This window comes from Talpa occidentalis, unplaced genomic scaffold (assembly GCF_014898055.3).
Source record: "Talpa occidentalis isolate TD23 unplaced genomic scaffold, MPIMG_talOcc4v2.1 talOcc4.15, whole genome shotgun sequence".
Lineage (NCBI taxonomy): Eukaryota > Metazoa > Chordata > Mammalia > Eulipotyphla > Talpidae > Talpa > Talpa occidentalis.
Window position 1 is genome coordinate 27,441,916 of NW_023601543.1, and position 18,731 is coordinate 27,460,646.

The window sequence follows — 18,731 nt, forward strand, 5'->3', positions numbered from 1 at the left end:
AATTGCCTTGACTCTATAGTTAGACCACTTAATTTCACAATCTGGATTCAACACATGCTATTGAATAGCTGTGTGCCCTTGGGCAAGTTATTTGACCTCTCTTTACTTTAGTTTCCTCAACTGTAAAATGTGTATGATAATAATACCAAACCTATAGGGCTGTTGGGATGATTCAATAACAACATATGTGAAGCTCATCATGCAGTGTCTAGTACATAGTGAATCCTCAATAACTTTTGCCTATTATTATCAACATAGAGGTAGGGGCTTGTGGAATTTTTAATAAAAATATCACTTTAGAAGTTTTATTGACATGCTAATTTATAGCTACTCCTACCTATCATTGAGGTATTGAATATCTGATAGGGGTCATGCATAGCACCAGGCACTAGTAGGTAGAGGACCCTCACTTGCACAAATATTTCAATTAGATCACCCAAAATTCTGCAATTAAGGATTGTTTCCAGCAACCTTGGGGGATTGGCACATGGGATATATTAGTGGAATGTAGCAAGGATGAACATGGACTTTATTGGAGTCAAATGCCCTTGGTTTTGCATTTTTTTTTCCTAATCAAAATTTGTTTGTTTTACTGTTATGATTGTTATACTTTAATTTTTGATATATATTTATTTGATATATATATTTATTACATCATCCTTCATTTTTGTACAAGGTATGATTTCCCGTGAAATTCCCATCACCAATTCACCCATGCACCATCACTGTAGTCCCTTGTGTTCTTGCCATCCCTGTCCTGATCTTTCTCCCTCCTCCTCCCCTACAGAATGTCTCTGGTCTGTGAGTGCCTGTTGATTTTCATTTTTACTTTATTATAGTTATTTTTTTCCTGATCCCTTATTTGTTTCCTCTACATTCCTCCTATAAGTGAAACCATCCGATATTTTTCTTTTTCTTTCTGGCTTATTTCGCTGAGCATAATCCCTTCCAGCTCCATCCATGTTGCTGTGAATGGCATGAGTTTATCCTTTTTGGTTGCTGAGTAATATTCCATTACGTATATATACCACATCTTCTTGATCCAGTCATCTTTTTTTGGGAAATGCCCTTGATTTTGAATTCTAACTCTGCCACCTAGTAGAATCAGTCTATCTGGTTTAAATTCTGACTCTACTGGCTATATGACTTTTGGTGAGTTACTTAACCTCTCTGTACTTCTGGGGTTCAAGGAGTATCTATTTCTTGGGACTTCTGTGTGGATTAAGGAAGATAGGTTTCCAAAAAATTCCTGTATATCATTAAGACTCAGAAACATTATTATTTCCTAATTTATCTGAGTTTTGGTTTCCTAATTTACAAAATGGGAGAATAATGTCTACCTTCATGTTTGTTGTGAATATAAACTGAGTTCATGTACATGTGTAAATGCCTACCATACTCAAAGCAAAGACAGATAATGATGACTGTTGGCAAGCACATAAAGGAACAAGAACCCCCATCTATTGTTGATGGGAATGTATTAAAAAAATGGTGTAGTCACTTTGGAAAACAATTTGGCAGTTCCTCAAAAAGTTAAGCAGAGTTATCATATGTCTCAGTAATTCCACAGCTAGGTATATGCCCAAGGGAACTGAAAACATGTCTACGCAAAGACTTCTACCCAATGCTCCTAGAAGCGTTATTCATCATAGCTCAAAATGGAAACCATTGCTAAATGAACAGAACATATATCTGATAACATGCAGTTTTATTCATCCACTGGAAGGAATGAAGTACTGATACATGTTACATACATGTTACAGCATGAATCTTGACAACATTCTGTTAAGTGAAAGAAGCCAGGCACAGATTGCTACATACTGTATGTTCTTGTTTATATGAAATGCCAGAATAGGGAAATTCAGAAAACCAGAAAGTAGATTAGTTGGTTGACAGGGGTCAGAAGGAGGGGGAGCATGGGAATGACTGCTATATGGGTATGGGATTTCTTTGTAGGTGTAATAAAAATGTTCCAGAATTGAATACTGATAATCATCATATGACATTGTGAATATAGTAAAAATTACCAAATTGAATACTGTAAAAGAACACATTTTATGGTACATGAATTATGTCTCAATAAAGCTATCGTTTAGCAGCGTCTACCATATAGTGGCCTTCATTTCACAGAAGTAATTTTTGGCCGCCAGCACTTCAGCCTTTACTTTAGGATTCCAGAATAGGGCCCCCGAATGAATGGTGCCCATGACAGAGGGGGCTGATAAGGGGTAAGGGATAGATGTAAAATACAGAGGGCATGGGAGGGAACTTAGTGATGGTGGGGTCTCTTCTGTTAAGAAAGGCTGTGGAGGCACTTAAGGAGAATAGAAGAAAGAAACAAACTTAACCTACTTTGAATTTTGTATGCAGCCAGTCTGCATCATCATTCATATTTGGGCTAGGATTACAGCTAATGAATGTTCTGGCATTTAAAGCTGTCCTGGAGAAAGAGCGATGTGTGGCTATTAGACAGAAGGGAAAAAAGAAAAACACAGAGGTAAAGTCAGAGGGTATATGAGCCTGACTTTGAAAGGTAGAAGAAGGCAGTCATTCGGGAGGATGCATTTATCCAGAGGACTTTAATTGTTTGTTAATCTCCGGGTCAATCATTTAGGTCAGCATTAACTGCTACAGGTAGGATCAATTTAACGGATTAGAAATGTCTCTTTAAATCCAAATCCTGGTCTTGGTCTGTGGATGCTGAAGAGTGATTTACAAAAAGGTTTACTAACCCTCCCAATTATTTACCCCATTGATGGAATTTATCAAGAGACTGGAGTCCTTGGCAGGATTATGAACACTTAGAGGATGCACTGAAATGGACACCCTGGGTAGCAAACCAGAGATTTGCATGTACAGATGGTAAATTGAAGACATTGGAGCGGTGAATTACAGGGTGAGTATATGACAGCTCTTGTTTATTAGAAGGATTGTAATGGGGAAAAAAATTACAGCCCACTGGGGACTCAGGCTTGTGACTGAGATACTTCAGTTTTGTTGTAATATGTAGTTTAAAAAGTGAAACAAAAGAGAATGAAAGAGAGAAAGAAGAGGGAAAGAGAGTGGTAAAAAGATCGTTCAAGACACTTTAAATCAAGATTGGGCTCAACAGCTCTCATCTAAGCTTTCATTTAGTTTCTCTCATGATTCTTTTTTATTTCTTCCTGATGTTGTCTTACATGAGCTGTTAACTTGATTCAGGCTGTAGCTACAAAGATCAATCATCCATAGAAGTCCTCGGCTTGACAAGCTAGGATGAGGAAACATTTTCCTCCGAGCTATTTGTCATAGTCTTTCTTTGTACATGTTTAAAGAACAGTCATTTTCCTTGTGAAATCAGGCTGCCCAGCAGATTATGAAAGCTACCTGAAATGAAATGATGGGTACTTATGCTTTAGCTACTTTCCATGGCAGCCCGATTCCATGCAGGTGTTTGAACCTGAGTTACCAAGACAACGGCCCCAGAAGAGCTGTGGGTCAGTAGTATTCCATTCCCCAAATTTCATACCTTCAGACTTTTTTTTATGTCCACATTTTCCATTAACCCCAGGAAAGCCTCCATCCAGGTTGTTTTGAAGACAGTGTCTTTTATAGAAGAGCTTTATAATTCTGTATGAAAACCAAAATCAACAGGCAAAGACTTAGGACATTTCTCTCCCTCCAGTGTCCTTTCTTCCCTTCTCCCATCCCTTCCTTCTCTGTGTTCCTTTCTTCCCTGTCTTCCTACTTTCTCTTCTTCAGAATGTTTCCTTCTGCAAAATCTTGGGACTGGGGATCAAGAGTAAATCCCAGAGCAACATAGAACTTTCTGCTTCTGCAGATAGTTCTGGCAGAGTTAGATATACCACCTAATGCACGAACAGAGCCTAGAAAGAAAGGAAGGACAAAGCTTCAGCCTGGGGGTTATTTAACAAGGAGCAACAACAAAGGAGAACAAATAGTAAGAGGTACTTGCTGAGTGGGGCTTGATGAAGTACCATGTCATAAATGTATAAACCTGGGGAAATGCTGTAAAAAAGCAAGATTTTTATTTAAAATTTTTTATTGTGGCATGAACACTTAACATGAGATCTACCCTCTTCACACGTGTTTAAGTGCACACTAGTATCATTAACTGTACGCACTATATTCTACGGAAGATCTTAATTGAAACTCTACAGCCATTGAATGAGAACTCCTCAAAGCCCTCGGCAACAACTGTTCTCCTGCCTGCTTTTGTGACTTTGATATTTTTGATATCTCACATAAGTGGAATCATGCAGTATTTGTCCTCTGTAACTGACTAGGGAGGAGGGGGGAGTGGCTGGGGAAAGTGTCAAATGTTATTCTTTTACATAAAAGTGGAAATGATTTCAAGAGCCTCTTTCTCTAGTGGTTATTTTTCTCTCCATTAAAGGAGAGGGCAGAGGGCCTCCCCTGGTGGCGCAGTGGTTGAGTGCTGGGCTGCGAAGCTGCCCACAGCCTCTGCAGCACCAGTTCGATCCCCAGCCACCAGGCGAGGGTCCCACATGGTGCGCAGACCTCTCCTGCCACCCGCTGCTCCCCTCAGCAGTGTATTTCGTCAGTCTGCTTGTTCTGTTCCCTGCTCTGGCTCTGGTGAATTCTCTCACCCTCCCGCGCTTCTGACTGTACCCGGTGCTTGTATAAATAAATAAATAAATAAATAAATAAATCTTTACAGAAAAAAAAAAAAAAAAAAAAGGAGAGGGCAGAGTGAGCCAGACTTGAAGTTTGAAGACAAATTTTACCTACTGGATAATTTCGTCAAAGGTAGTTCCTGACCAAGGCTTAAAATCGAACCTTTTCAAGAAGATAGTAAGAGCATACACGTGCTCCATGTTGCCTTTTCACTACTTATTCAAGAAATATTTGTGGAGTAGCTGTTCTGTGTAGGCTCTGTGCAGGGCACTGGGGAGAGCAAATCCACCAGGGAAATTGCACATTTGACCTTACCCGTGAGACTCTTTGGTGGGCATTATGGCTCTCTCCCTCCTGAGGGGCATAGTTACTTTTTCTGGTGAGATCTCTTGGTCAGGTCTTATATTCCCCCAATTTTTATGTAGCTACAGGCCTAGCATATGCCAGGCTCTGAATGTACACTTAATAGCCATAAGACAGTGAATGATTTCAGGAACTCAGATGTTCAGTGTAGCATAACTCCGGCGTTTGGGGTGCAGACACTTCCCATTGTAGGTACTGGATAAAGGATTCTACAGCAAAAAGGAAAAATGATGAGGAACTGAATCTTCCAGATTAAAGGAAATACAAACCACTTAGGGGACTCTAACTCCAGGGAAAAGCTGGTTAGAACAGCAAAGCATTGAGCGTGTTGAATGAATTCACAAAGCAGTTGAATAGTGCAGAGGTGTAGAAAGTCGCTGCCTGGGAGAGGTACAGAATGCCAGAATAAATGTTCATCAGAGAAGGAAGGGACATGCAGGTCCTCCAGTACAGCTGAGCGGGTGGGGAGGGGTGCGTGTCGGAGGCCTAAAGAGGGAGCTCAATCCTTCTTCAGTGTCACATGATGGGTGAGTCAGTGGCAGGACTGGCTCCAGCACTCAGCTTCCTGATTCCTAATGCAATATTCTTTCCAAATAGAAAGAAGAACTAGTATTTATTGAAAGACAACTGTGTGCTCAGCATTTTGTCTTATTAAATCCCTAATCTCCAAAGCATTAAGTGAAATTTATTTCCATTTTGGAAATGAGGAAACTGAGTACCAGGGCTAGCATGCCAAAAGCTGTACTCCCACGACTTCCCAAGGCTAAGATGAGCTTCACAGGGAATACTGTGTGATTGGTGGCCCCCACCCTCAGCTGTGCACTACTGATCCCCAAGTGAGTGGTAAGTGGGATGTCCCAGGGCTGGGCTTGAATACTAGTGGCGAATTTCTGCTGGTTGGATAATGAATTGGTTTGCTCCTCCCAGTTCATTTCAGCCCTCATCCTCGTTACCTAATTTATTCTTTCAAAGGGGACTACGTTTTTGTTTTTTGTTTTTAACCACAAATGAATCATTTAAAGTCAATCCAGCTAGCATGGAAGGTATAATAATGGTGGTCTCAGTGACATCATAGATAAGAGGCTATTGGCAGGTGATCAAGTACAGAGCTCAGTCAACTGGGATGTAGATCCCCATTTGACCACAGTATGCCCTCAGGCAAGTAACTTACCCCTTTTATGCCTCAGTTGCATTATCTGTAAATGAGGGTATTAATAGTACCTACCTCAAAGTGCTGTGAGGAGTTGTTTTTTTTTTAATTGAATTTTTAAAATAATATATTCAGGGCCTCCCTGGTGGCACAGGGGTTAAAGTCTCAGTGCTATCAAGCTATTGCCAGCCACTGCAACATAAGTTCGATCCTGGCCAGAAGTTAACCCACCTGGCGCAGCAGACCTCTCCTGTCTCGCCTGCTGCTCCCCTCAGCAGTGTATTTCAGTAGATCCACCTCTTCTGTTCCCCACTCTGTCTCTGGTGAATCCTCTCACTCCCTCCCACACCTCTGGCCTGTACCCCAGTTCTTCTATGCACAAATAAATAAATAAAAATAAATCTTTAAATAAATAATAATATATCCAAAGAGTTTTGCTGTCAGTGCATAGCAAGAACTTAATAAATATTATTTTTGTTATCCAAGTGCTAATTTCTGATTTGAGCGTACTACTGCTGGGAGAGAACCCATCAAAGTAGGCGTGTTTGGGGGAGAAGAGCAGTTGGTTGGTCTTCTTGCCCTGTTGTTATGAAAAAGGCCTTGGTGTCTTTGTGCCCATATACAGTTGCCCTCACTGATGTCCACCCCTGGTGGGGAAAAGAGTGAGGTCCTATAAGGATAAAGATATTGTACAGCTTAATATATTTGTCACAAAACAGTTCAGATATAGGGGCCCCGTTCACACTACTTCAGAGAAGAAACTGTTCCTAAAGCACCCTGGCTCCCAAGTTATGTGATGACAGAGAAAAGATGGGGGTTTCAGGAGGGTGAGGAGAGAAACACGTGGCCAGGCCTTAAAAGCTGAGTCTACATCTCACACCCCGTCCATCTTGAATCTTACTCTCGTGCCTTCAACGTAGTCAGAACACAGACACAAAATCTATTTTGGGAGGAGGGAGAATGGATTAGATTATTTTTGAAATTCTAGGAATAAATTTGAGGTCCTTATACTTAGAAATCAGGTGAGAATCACTTTTCTACCACCACCAAACAAAGTTGGAAGTTCCCCCTCCTTTGTCCTATACAATCAAAAGTCTCTGGCTCATGCTGTTTGGTGAGACATTTCCTCTCCAAGTCTTTTTGACCATCATTTTAACCAGCTTTCACCTGTTTAAAAATGTCAGGGCATGCTTGTGTGGTATCCTGCACCATAAGAGGCTTTAAGACTTAGTAAATATGCCCTTGATTGGTCTCTTGAGGGATCAGACTTCTTCATAAAATTAGGTGTGAGAATAATAACCAACAGACAGGGTTATTGGCATAGGCAGGGATCTTGCTGGAAATCGACAATAAGTTGGGTTTGACTGGTACACATGGGTGCTGATTATTAGGCCTGAAGAGAGCCAAGTCATTATTTTGACCCTTGGTTGGAATTAAAATTTTACTAAAATTTTTCTCATTAACATCTCCTCTAAGCCATTAATTCTTTTAAATCTGTGTAGAGAGGTTATTTTCTGAACTTGGATAACTTAAGTGCTTTATTAATTCATTTCATAAACATTTATCTGATGCCTAGTGCATGTTGGGTACTTGGCTGGATGTTAGACTATAAAAAAGACCACCAAGAACTCCCAATGCAGCAAGCTCGGTTCTCCATAAAGTGTGGCCCCACTTGCTGTGATTGAAAGTACAAGGTCATGTAAGTACAGAGATAGCAAACCTTTCAGTATCCTTGTTACCATATAGATGATAAGGAAGTACAGTGTTTAAGTCAGTGACACCTTCCTAAGGGATATAAGGTGTAGATGGAGAAAGAACGAACTCAACCTGAGAGTGTTAATTAAAGTTGCACAGAATACGGACCACTTCAATTGGGTCTTGAAGGTAAAGTTCATCAGGAAAACCAGAAATGGAGTGTGGAAAGAGGAAGGAGGGCATTCAGGCAGAAGGAATGACATTTTCCAAATCCTATGCTTCACAGATGAAGTGCCATACACCTATAGAACTGCAAGAATTCACTATTGCATTAGGGGAGGAGGAGATGAGACTGTAGAGAAAGGGAAGAGCCTGTGAAAGGCTTTGCATGTGACGTCTTGAGAGAGTTCTCAGCATTTACTGACTCCACTTCATTAATTCCCATCCATGTTTGCCTCGTTCTGGTCCACCAACTTGCAGCCTTACGCTCTGTATCCAAGGACAGACGCCTTCTATCTTTAGCTTTCTTGAGTTATCTGCAGATAAACATTTTTCATCCTCAGAGTTTCATCTTCTTTAGATTGTAAGATACGACTGTCTCCTGGATTTTGCTGTTTTTTCTTGACTTTCCATGTAAGTTTTCATTATGACTTCTTTTCTGGCTGCCTGACCTTTAAGGGTTTTGTAGTCTGTCTTCTTTCTTTATTCCATAACTCTTTTGAAGACTGCCTTGTGTCCAATTACCCTTTATCAACTAATCACACCAAAATTTAGGTCTTTTGTTCACCTTTCTATTATGAGATCCTGTATACCAAGTTGTCTACTGGATCTTGCCACTTGTATGTTCTACAGGTATCGCTCAGTTCAACATGTCTAATAGAATACATTCTCTTCCCACCCTTTTCCTGTCTCAGAGCCTTGCATCATTTTCCAATCACTTGCCTAGGTCTGAAAAGCTTAAAACCATCTTGGTGTCCTCTTTACCTTCTACAACTTGTCAGATCCCAAGTTGTTGTTGGTTCTATTTTTATAATCTCTTTGAAGTTTAAATTGTGGTGGAATTCTTCTCCATTCTTCTACATCTTTACTCTTTCAACATTATTTCTCACATGGATTTCTACAATAGCCTCCAAACCGATCTCCCTGCCTTCAGTTATGGTCCATTCTTTTTTTTTTTTTTCAAGATTTATTTATGCATACAAGATCTAAGGCACAGGCCAGAGGTGGGGGGGGGGGGACAGTGAGAGGAATCACCAGAGACAGAGCGGGGAGCAGAACAGGCAGATCTACTGAAATACACTGCTGAGGGGATTAACAGGAGAGTCAGCAGAGGTCTGCTGTACCACATGGGTAGCTCCCTGGCCGGGGATCGAACTCGTGCTGCAGTGGCTACATATAGCTTCATAGATATAATGCTAACAAGATGCCAGACCTTGTTATAAGCACTTGCTGTATGTTAACCCTTATAATCCTCACAATGTTGAAGTGGCCAGCTATTACTTGAATGGAATCTGTGGGTGTTGGTGATGGATTGAGTGGTGACAGAGAAGAAGGAAGCATCTCAGCTGACTCCTAGGTTTATGACCGAAGCAAATGGCTGAACTGGGGATGGAGGTGTCACCTACGGAGGTGAGGAAGTTCAGGGAGAAAAGGCATTTTGGTCAGGGATGGGCTAAGAAACTTTCACATTGGTAGGTGCTCTTTGGTAGGTAGATATTTCCAGAAGCTTCAGGAATAATGTGAATAACAAGTCTTTTCCTCTCATTGACAGACATTTGGAATACCACTGAACATCTTGGAACAGCAGACTAACCTTCCAGCCTCTCTTCATTAGCTGTCTGGAAGCAGGAGAAATATGTTCTCGGGATCCGGGCATTTCTCTTGCCTTATGCTCTGGCTTGTGGCTCACAGAAGACAGCAAGGACACCATGGCCTTGCATCCTTCAAGCCACCATGGTGCTTGTGCCTTCTGGCCTTCATGCCCCTCCCACAGCAGGTGTGGGCATCCCCCTACAAGATAGGGGTGTTGGGCCCTTGGTCTTGTGATCCCTTGTTCTCAAAGGCCTTGCCTGAAGTGGCTGCTCAACTAGCCACCGAGCGCATCAACAGGGACCCATCCTTTGACCCAGGCTACTCTTTTGAATATGTGATTCTCAACGAAGACTGCCAGACTTCCAGAGCCCTCTCCAGTTTCACTTCCTACCACCAGATGGCCTCAGGATTTATTGGCCCTACCAACCCTGGCTACTGCGAGGCAGCCTCACTCCTGGGAAACAGCTGGGACAAAGGGATTTTCTCTTGGGCTTGTGTGAATTATGAATTAGACAATAAAAATAGCTACCCGACCTTTTCTCGGATACTCCCTTCTCCCATTAGGGTGCTGGTAACTGTCATGAAATATTTCCAGTGGGCTCACGCTGGAGTCATTTCTTCAGATGAAGACATTTGGGTGCACACAGCCAATCGAGTAGCAAGTGCTCTTCGGAGCCACGGCCTACCTGTAGGGGTCGTCCTGACCACAGGACAAGACAGCCAGAGCATTCGGAAAGCTCTCCAGCAAATACGCGAGGCGGACAGAATTCGCAGTGAGTGCTTTCTCCTGGCTGAAGTTTAAACGTGGCTTCAGTGAATGAAATTACAATCTCCCAAAGCTTCCCTCCTCCCACATCCTTGGCTAGCACATTATTCCCCAGTTCTTCATGTGTTTGTCCTCTTTCAATCACACTCAGGCCTCAAGACTGTCCTGTTCAAAGAGTCTATTTTATAAGCTGAATAGAGGTACAAAGAGCCCTGTGGTTAAAATGCCCGTGGGTGCCAGTGCCTGCTCTCAGCACCTGCTCTGGCACCTAGCTGGGGAACAATAAGCATCAAGAACAACCGTATCTACACATCCTCTGTGCCCTTGGGACCCTGGTAATTTCAGTCCAGCCATAAGAGGGGCATTCTTATGGCTTCATGTTTGTCTGCTCTTGTCACTGAATGGAGATCTACCTTTGACTACTTCTGGGTACTTTTCCTCCTGGGGGCCCAGTGCCCTTGTGCCATTGTTCCAGGGCAACCTTGCGGGAAACGGGGTGACCTGGGTGTCAGTTCTCACTGGTGTGCTTAATTTGAGACAAACCCGAAAGCAGACATGCAGAGAGAAATGAAAGGGAAATAAAAAGATTTGTTTATGAAGGTAGCTAGGTGAGGAAGAAGAGGGAGAGAGATATAAATTAACCGGCCAACATGTGGTCAAATACTATCCATCATGCTACCAAGCAGTACCAGGATGCCACTAGGGCAAGAAGAGACCCTGGGCTCACATGCCTTCAGTTCTATACCAGGCATGCCTGCGGGACCCTGCTCCTAGCTCCTGCTTAGGAAATCTGGGTTAAGTGGGGGCAGGGAACATGGTACTTCCCCTGACGACATCACATCTTACATAGTTTCTGTCTTCTCTTTACCCCTCAACGTACAATCTCCTTCCTCCCTCTCCCCAGAAGTCAGGGCTTCTCTCTCTGCAGCACACATCTAGTTGATATGGAGGGGGTGGGGGGGTCCTACTTTTTTTTAAGATTTATTTATTTATGCATACAAGAACTGGGGTACAGGCCAGAGGTGTGGGGGGTGAGAGGATTCACCAGAGACAGAGTGGGGAGCAAAACAGGCAGACTGACTGAAATACACTGCCGAGGGGCGCAACGGACGAGTCAGGAGAGGTCTGCTGCGCCATGTGGGTAGCTCCCTACCTGGGGTTGAAATTCGTGCTGCAGTGGCTCAAATAGCTTCATAGTTTACGTCTTTACCCCTTGCGCCACCAGGGACAACCGGGGCGGGGGGGGGGGTCCTCACTCTTAAATGAAGGCATATAAAAGAAGGCTGCCTGAATTTTAATGTTTCCCCTTTCAAGAGCTGCTTTATGTTTAAAGATGCTTCTTGTAGAGACAATGGACAAATTGTCCAAAGTGAGCAAAGGGCTGACCCACTGAAGCTACCATCACCAGAGGGAGTTGGGTGGATTTTGGAAAAGGGGGACCCTTCTTGTTCCTCTTGAAGAAGATCTATTTCCATGCATTTACTGCTGGCCCCTGCGACACTTGGGTGTGACATTTTTCTATTCCAGTTTTTTAAATCTCCACTTTCCCCCTTTTGGGAAAGTGGTAGTGACTTGTGGGAACATGTTCCCATTGCAGTCGCTCCACCACTTTGGACAGAGGTTTCAGGAACTACTTGTCTAGGGCCTCCCTGGTGGCGCAGCGGGTTGAGCGCCGCCCTGTGAAGCTGTCTACAGCCTCTGCAGCATGGGTTCGATTCCCAGCCCGCCAGGGAGCAACCCACATGGCACGGCAGAACTCTCCTGCCTCTCCCGCTGCTCCCCTCAGCAGTGTCTTTGGTCCGTCTGCCTGTTCTGCTCCCCACTCTGTCTCTGGTGAATTCTCTCACCTTCCTGCGCCTCTGACTGTACCCCAGTTCTTGTATAAATAGATAAATCTTTGAAAAAAAAAAGAGAAGAAACTACTTGTTCAACTGATTGCTTCTAGGATCAATCCTGGTCCCAGTCATTCCTTAACATAACAAAGGTAGAGAATGGTCCAGCTTCAGCCTGGCTTCTAACCAGAAGCTCATTTTAAATTTCAAGGGTCTCTGTTACTGGACCTTAATTATGATCATTATGGGAGGATGAAGGCAAGACTTTTTAGTTTCAGGAACTAAGTTATCTGTGTCCAGCTCTAGTCTACAAGGTCCTATAATGGTCAGAAGTTGGTGTGGCTCTGATTACTTCATAACAGAGCTTGGTGCTTTCAAAGCAGAGTACAGAATTATTTTTAAAGATATCAAACCATTTCCAGGGACAAGTCATGCCCAACACAGGCCAACGTATTTCGTCTCATAACTTCATAATATGTTACAAATCTTCATGAATCTCAGCGTCTCTTGCCAGTTTACATTCCACGGGTGTTCCATATTCCACCCATTCTAAATAGTCTACTCTTTGAAATGACATTTGGCCTCAACCATGAAATGTTAAACAAATTTAAACCCTGAAGCTTTGGGGGCTGTCAGACTGCGAAAAATTAGAACTGAGTCCTCACCACCCACAACTCTTTTGAGGCAGGGAGGGAGCAAATGTCCACATCACCCCACTGTTAGAGATTCATTCCTTTAGGTTGACGGTTCTTACGTGGACATCTTTTCAAAATGGCTGTGCTGTGTCCAGAAAATATGATGTTCTGCAGTGGGGCACAGGTATAGGTACTTAAAATAACTTCCCAAGTGCTTATAAAATACAGCTAGGGTTGAGAACCATTGTTTTTAAGTAAATGAAAGTGCAAATAAATATTCCTTTAAATTGCCATTTTTGTATTAATAAGATTTTGGTTCATCAGATAGTTTTCTTTATAACAGTGTGGATCAGCCCATTAAATAATGGAAATTTTAAACTGAGGCGAAAAAGCCTCGAGAGGAAGCTGTGTGGTTATGGAGCAAAGACTCTGGGGAGGGAGGATAGCAACAGGAAGTGAAGCAAGGACTCAAAAAGGGAGATAAAAGAGAGTGAAGACAAAACTCTGCATTCCACTCCTTTGCCTCTGGTTTCTGACAAAACACAGGCATTCTCAGATGAGGCATGCTGGGGCCTCAGGGACCTAAGCCAGAATGGGAGCGGAGGTAGGGGGCAGGGAAACTGAGCCATGGGTGGGACTGTGGCCTGTGTATGACATCTGGCAGCTCAGTGTGCAGAATTCAAGAGTGTGTGGCGCTCACATTTGGTATAGCCAGTTGTGGGTATCTGAGGGCACCTGGTGATAGGTGGCTTGTGACAGTAGGAGTTGTGGACAGGGAGTGAGTCTTAAAGAGAGATGAACTTGTCATGCACTCGAGACAAGCTGTCAAGAGCAGTACCCAGCCAGTGGGAGCATGAGAAGGAGTATCCGGTGTAGGTATATGTATGGATCACCAGGACTTTGATCAAGTGGCCTGGGGATTCAGGGCACTTCTCTGATGCTCTTAGAATATGGGAAATCTGGTGAGAAAGAACCAGAAGCCAGAATATGGATTGAGCCAACACAGCTGTAAGGAAGGTTATAACACACCACACACAGCACATACCAGATCAAATTTTAGCTTATTTTCTAGCCCTTCTCAACTGGTAGGACCCAAGACTGCCAAAGCGTTCCTAGCTGTTAGCGCTCTTGACTGAAAAAGGCATTCATCTCTGTGTGACCTCCACTGAGGACTGAGGCAGGCAGGGCCTGGCCTCTTTCCTAGTCTGTGTAGTATGAGGCCACTTCTCAACACTGTGGTTTCCCAAGAACGCTTTCAGAGAAGGGCCTTTTGGTGGAAAGGGAGCCCTTCCTTTGGAGAGACCTAACAATATATGGAGCTAGTAGAAATAGTTGGAAGATTGGTTTTGTCTGATCTGCTCACAATTACAGTGATCACAGCTCTGCCTGATGGTGCTGGTGAGGGATCGTGGTGGGAAGGGAAAGGAGAGGTGTCTTGCCTACACTGACTGGTATGGTGCTTTGCTTTCTTATCAATTTATGTTTCTGTTGTGGTAATATCACTGGCACCTTCCTGTAGCGAGAAGTGTCTTTCTTAGAAACAGTTCTACATTGTGCTTATACAATACGAAGAAATTGATAAAATTCAACAGTAAAGACTATAATAACATTAATAATAGTTGTGCTCTCTTAGGAGAGAAAACAGCAGGGGTGTGATTAGATGTGGCCACAGAAACAATGAAAGCAACCACAATAGCACTTTACATTTGAACAGCTCTCTACAGATTACAAGGTATTTGCATACTGATAATCTAATTTAATCCTCAGAATCATGCAGGAGATAGGTATTTCCTTTCAAGTTTTACAACACAGGTGAGCCTCACATAACAAGTGTAGGTGTAGTCATTATTAACACCAAGGAATATGGGATAAATTAACACCAAGGAATATGGGATAAATCCCCCGGAGAAGGGGGGAATTCAGCCTCCCCCTGATTCTCAACTCATTTCCTTTAAGCTTCAGGACAATAGCCAATTATCTTTCTGACAAAACTGAGTAGGAAAGATATTATTCAAAGACAAAGGCTTCCCTATTAGTCAGGGCTGCTGTGTGTGGTTATCTACATTGTGCCCCTGCGTAAGGGAATCTAGCTGAATGGGCTTGAGGGCCAAAATCCAGCTCACGCTCTACTCCTTAAACCCTGAGCCCAGATGGAGGGTTTGATCCAATGGCACAAAAGAGCATCCTTTCGGCCAGGCAGAGCACCTGTGGGATTGCAATTACCAAGAAGAGGCTCTTTTGCTAATTCCTACAAAGACTAGCAGGAGGCCCCCTGAAAAGCTCTTTAGAGAACTTTTCAAATGGCTATTTCAAGTCCTCCTCTCTTCTCACCTTTTTGCCTATCAATGCTTGACTGATAGTGAAATGCTTTCAATTTGGGTTTAACTAGGTTGTTGAACCATTTAGGGATTCCTTTAAATCCTCCCAAATAGGGAATGCATTGTTACAATGTGATATTCAGTCAATAGGACACAGTCAGAATAGACTTCTCTTGTTCTTCCAAAATTAGGTACTTTCTTGGTATCTAATTGCCAGGGACCTCGCTAGCCTCTTCCCATCTACTGAAGATTCTTGTGCATAAAATAATAATAGTAAAAATAGCAAAAATGATAATAGCTAATTTTTACTGAGAATTTATTATTTGCTATTCATTTGGTGAGGGCTTTGTATGGACCATCTCATTCAATTCTTGCAACATCCCTGTAAGTTTAGGCCTATTATTGTTTAATGCACTTTACACAGTTGCACACTCTACCCCTGTGGTGTTCATACAGTTTATGGATGAGACTTCAGAGGCAAAGAGAGGTTTACTAAATTGCCCTAGGCCACACAGCATTGGGAAAGCTAAGATATGTGTTCAGGTTGGTCTAAGGAAGCACCTTTTCTAATCTAAGCACCTTTTCAAAGCACCTTTTCATTAGAATCCCTTAAAGAACTCAATAAAACTCAGATTGCTGGGTCCCACCTCCAGATCTGATTCAGGAGGGATCTGGTAAGACCTCAAAACTCACATTTCTACTGAGTTCACAGAGGTGGTGACACTGCCTGAGCAGAGGGTGCACTTTGAGAACCACTGGTGTAATGAAACCTATGCTCTGCTATCTCCTCTCGACTTGATGTTTATCCCTAGGGCATGCTCACTTGCAATCTTGTGTTGTGTATGGTACATAATCCAGCCCTCCAACTTTTCATTTTTAACTTTTGGATGTAGCTATGGAATTCTTTTAAGTGCCTCAAAGTACTAAGCATCTCCCTGTTTTCCTACAGTAGTGACATCAGTGTAAATGATACAACTATACTACAAGGAATTTGGTATAGGACTTGGTATACATAAATGTAAGTAAATCTACGTAAAGAAAGGATGACTTCTCTCATGAATGGGTTCACAATGAGTAATGATAAAATTATTCAAGACCCAGCACAAGAGGAAATTGCTAAACATCTACTTTCTGCATTTAAGAGGACTTATTTACATATAGCAGTTTAGGAAAAGTTGAAGAAAACATGTTGCAAGGAGGGAAGAAACATTAAAAACTTATCTCTAGTGGAGCAGCAGTGTGAAGGTAATAAATACACTTGCAATGCAGTTTGTTGGGTCTGAAAAACACCAGAAGATGCAGATGGCATGGCCATTGAAAGGAATATGTTTCTGGCAACATATGCTGAGCTGCTTGGATCGATGAGATGAGTTGAATTCCATAGTGGGAGTAGTGGTGGTCTCAAGCCTTAAGGTGAAAACATGTGGGGTGCCCTCAAGCAAAAGAAATGGACACACATCTTAAAAGTTGTTTTCAGGGTTACTGTGCTGAATCACACAGGGAAGTGGGCTGGGAAGTATGTAGATTCCAGAGCCTCCCGCCCTGTTCTAATATATCCATTTTACAGAATGGGTGGGGAAAAACTGAGAGGACAGGGTTTTAATCTACTTTGAATCTGTGAGACGGACTAAACATGTTGCATGCCCCCCTTCTCCTCTGTCCTGTCTGCGCTCCACTTTCTCTCATATGTGTTAAAACAAAATAGGTTAAAATGAATATCAGTGGTAGGAAATATCGCAAAAGGGTTAAAGTGAAGAGCAATAACAATAGAATGGGGCGTCCTGTGGATTGGGAACAATATTGTAGGCTGCCAAAGGAATTTGACTCCTAGGGGATTCTTGGGTACTAGTTAGTAGGGCCACTCCCACTCAGTAGGTATGAGCCTGGGCCCAGTTTCTTCCCCTAAGAACTTCATAGCCAGTGAGTGACCTGTGAGAAATAGTGTACTTTGCTTTCTGAGAAATATAGTTCCTCAATCTCAAGGAAATATTAGACAGAATATTTCAATATAGGAAGAGAAGTAGGAGTTGAGTGACTTGGGAATTGACTTAAAGTTTCAGGACATTCCCCGCTGTTAGCATATAGAGGATGACAGAGAGGATCTTAGCCTCTAAGTGCCATAGTGGGTAGCACAGTATGAAAACATAGCCCAGATAGTTCAGAGAAATTGCCAAAATCATATTCCAGTGACATGGGATCTCAGGAGGCAGTATCTCTGGGTCCTTATTTTGGCTCTAAAGTGGCATCACTGGTAACAATCAGGATGGAAACTTACAAATTAGTATTATTCAGTGATCACCTGTTGACCCAGGTCTTGTTTAGGATTTAAGGTTTCTGTCCACTAATCCTTTCCTGACAACAACTTACGGGTAAAATCCCATTTTAATGAATGTAATTTTGAAGATAATAAAGCTATTTAGTAAAATCATCATGTAGAACAGATGCATTCACGAATCCCTGTTCACAAAGCACTCCATCTATTAAATTAAGATGCTGTTGTTTGCATTCAGTATTTATGCTTTCTACTTTAATTGCATTCAATGGGAAGGTCTTGGCATGCAAAAAATAAATGAGCCTGTGATCATTTCCTCTAGAGACTTCCATTTCCTTACCTAAAAGTGATGGGAGAATGAGAGGGGCTGGATGTTATCAAAGGGTCTTTCCAGTTATAAAAATTCTGACTCTTTTTGCTTGAAGTGTTCTCACTGTGGACCAATGAAAGGAAAATTAAGAGGACAGATTCAGGTTGAGGGTAGGAAAGATCTTTAGCAGAGTTAATAACACTAAGTATTTTTTAAAAGATTTATTTATTTATACCAGATGCGCGGGAGGGTGAGAGGATTCACTGGAGACAGAGCAGGGAACAGAACAGGCAGACTGACGAAATACACTGCTGAGGAGAGCAGCAGGCAAAACAGGAGAGGTCTGCTGCGCCATGTGGGATTCTTGCCAGCTAGGATGGGATTGAACCCACACTGCAGAGGCTGTGGAAAGCTTCACAGTGAGGCACTCAACCGCCTGCACCACCAGGGAGGCCCTAATAACACTAAGTATTACAGACAGACAGGTACGCTCTACCTGCCCAGCAATTATCACTTCAAATTGTTACTGCATATTAACAATCCAAATATGCCCACATCTCACAACTCAAGGATCTCACAAAATACCCAAGTGCAAAACCTCTCCGAAATTTTTGAAATTTCTTTAAGCCACATTTGTTGAGTGCATACTTCTATACCAAGATATGGTGATAAAATATAGCCCTTGACCTCACAGCTTCATTGCAAGGCTGATAAATAAGGGGGAAAAGAATCTTGTAAGTGCTGTGATAGAAGGCAGTTCAGGGTATGCTTGTTCTCTAAACCAGAGTTACAACTTGATGCCCTGGAAAAAAGTTTGCTAGATGGAGACTTGCAGGAAGATTATTGAAGGATACTTTCCTATGAGGAAGAGAAAGCAGTGGGATTGGGCAAAGCAAAAGAGTTGAACTATCATACAGTCACAACAGAGCTTAAGCCAGTC

General features: G+C 42.5%; 1 protein-coding gene across 1 annotated transcript in view; it reads left to right on the plus strand.

The window, feature by feature from the left end:
* The first annotated feature begins 2,676 nt into the window (after nt 1-2,676).
* Nucleotides 2,677-18,731, plus strand: part of GUCY2F (guanylate cyclase 2F, retinal) — a 98,761-nt gene continuing 82,706 nt past the window's right edge. The window contains exons 1-2 of the mRNA XM_037512086.1: nt 2,677-2,896; nt 9,618-10,431. Of these exons, the coding sequence (XP_037367983.1) occupies nt 9,702-10,431 (730 nt within the window). The 5' untranslated portion in view covers nt 2,677-2,896; nt 9,618-9,701. The remainder of the gene's footprint in view (nt 2,897-9,617; nt 10,432-18,731) is intronic.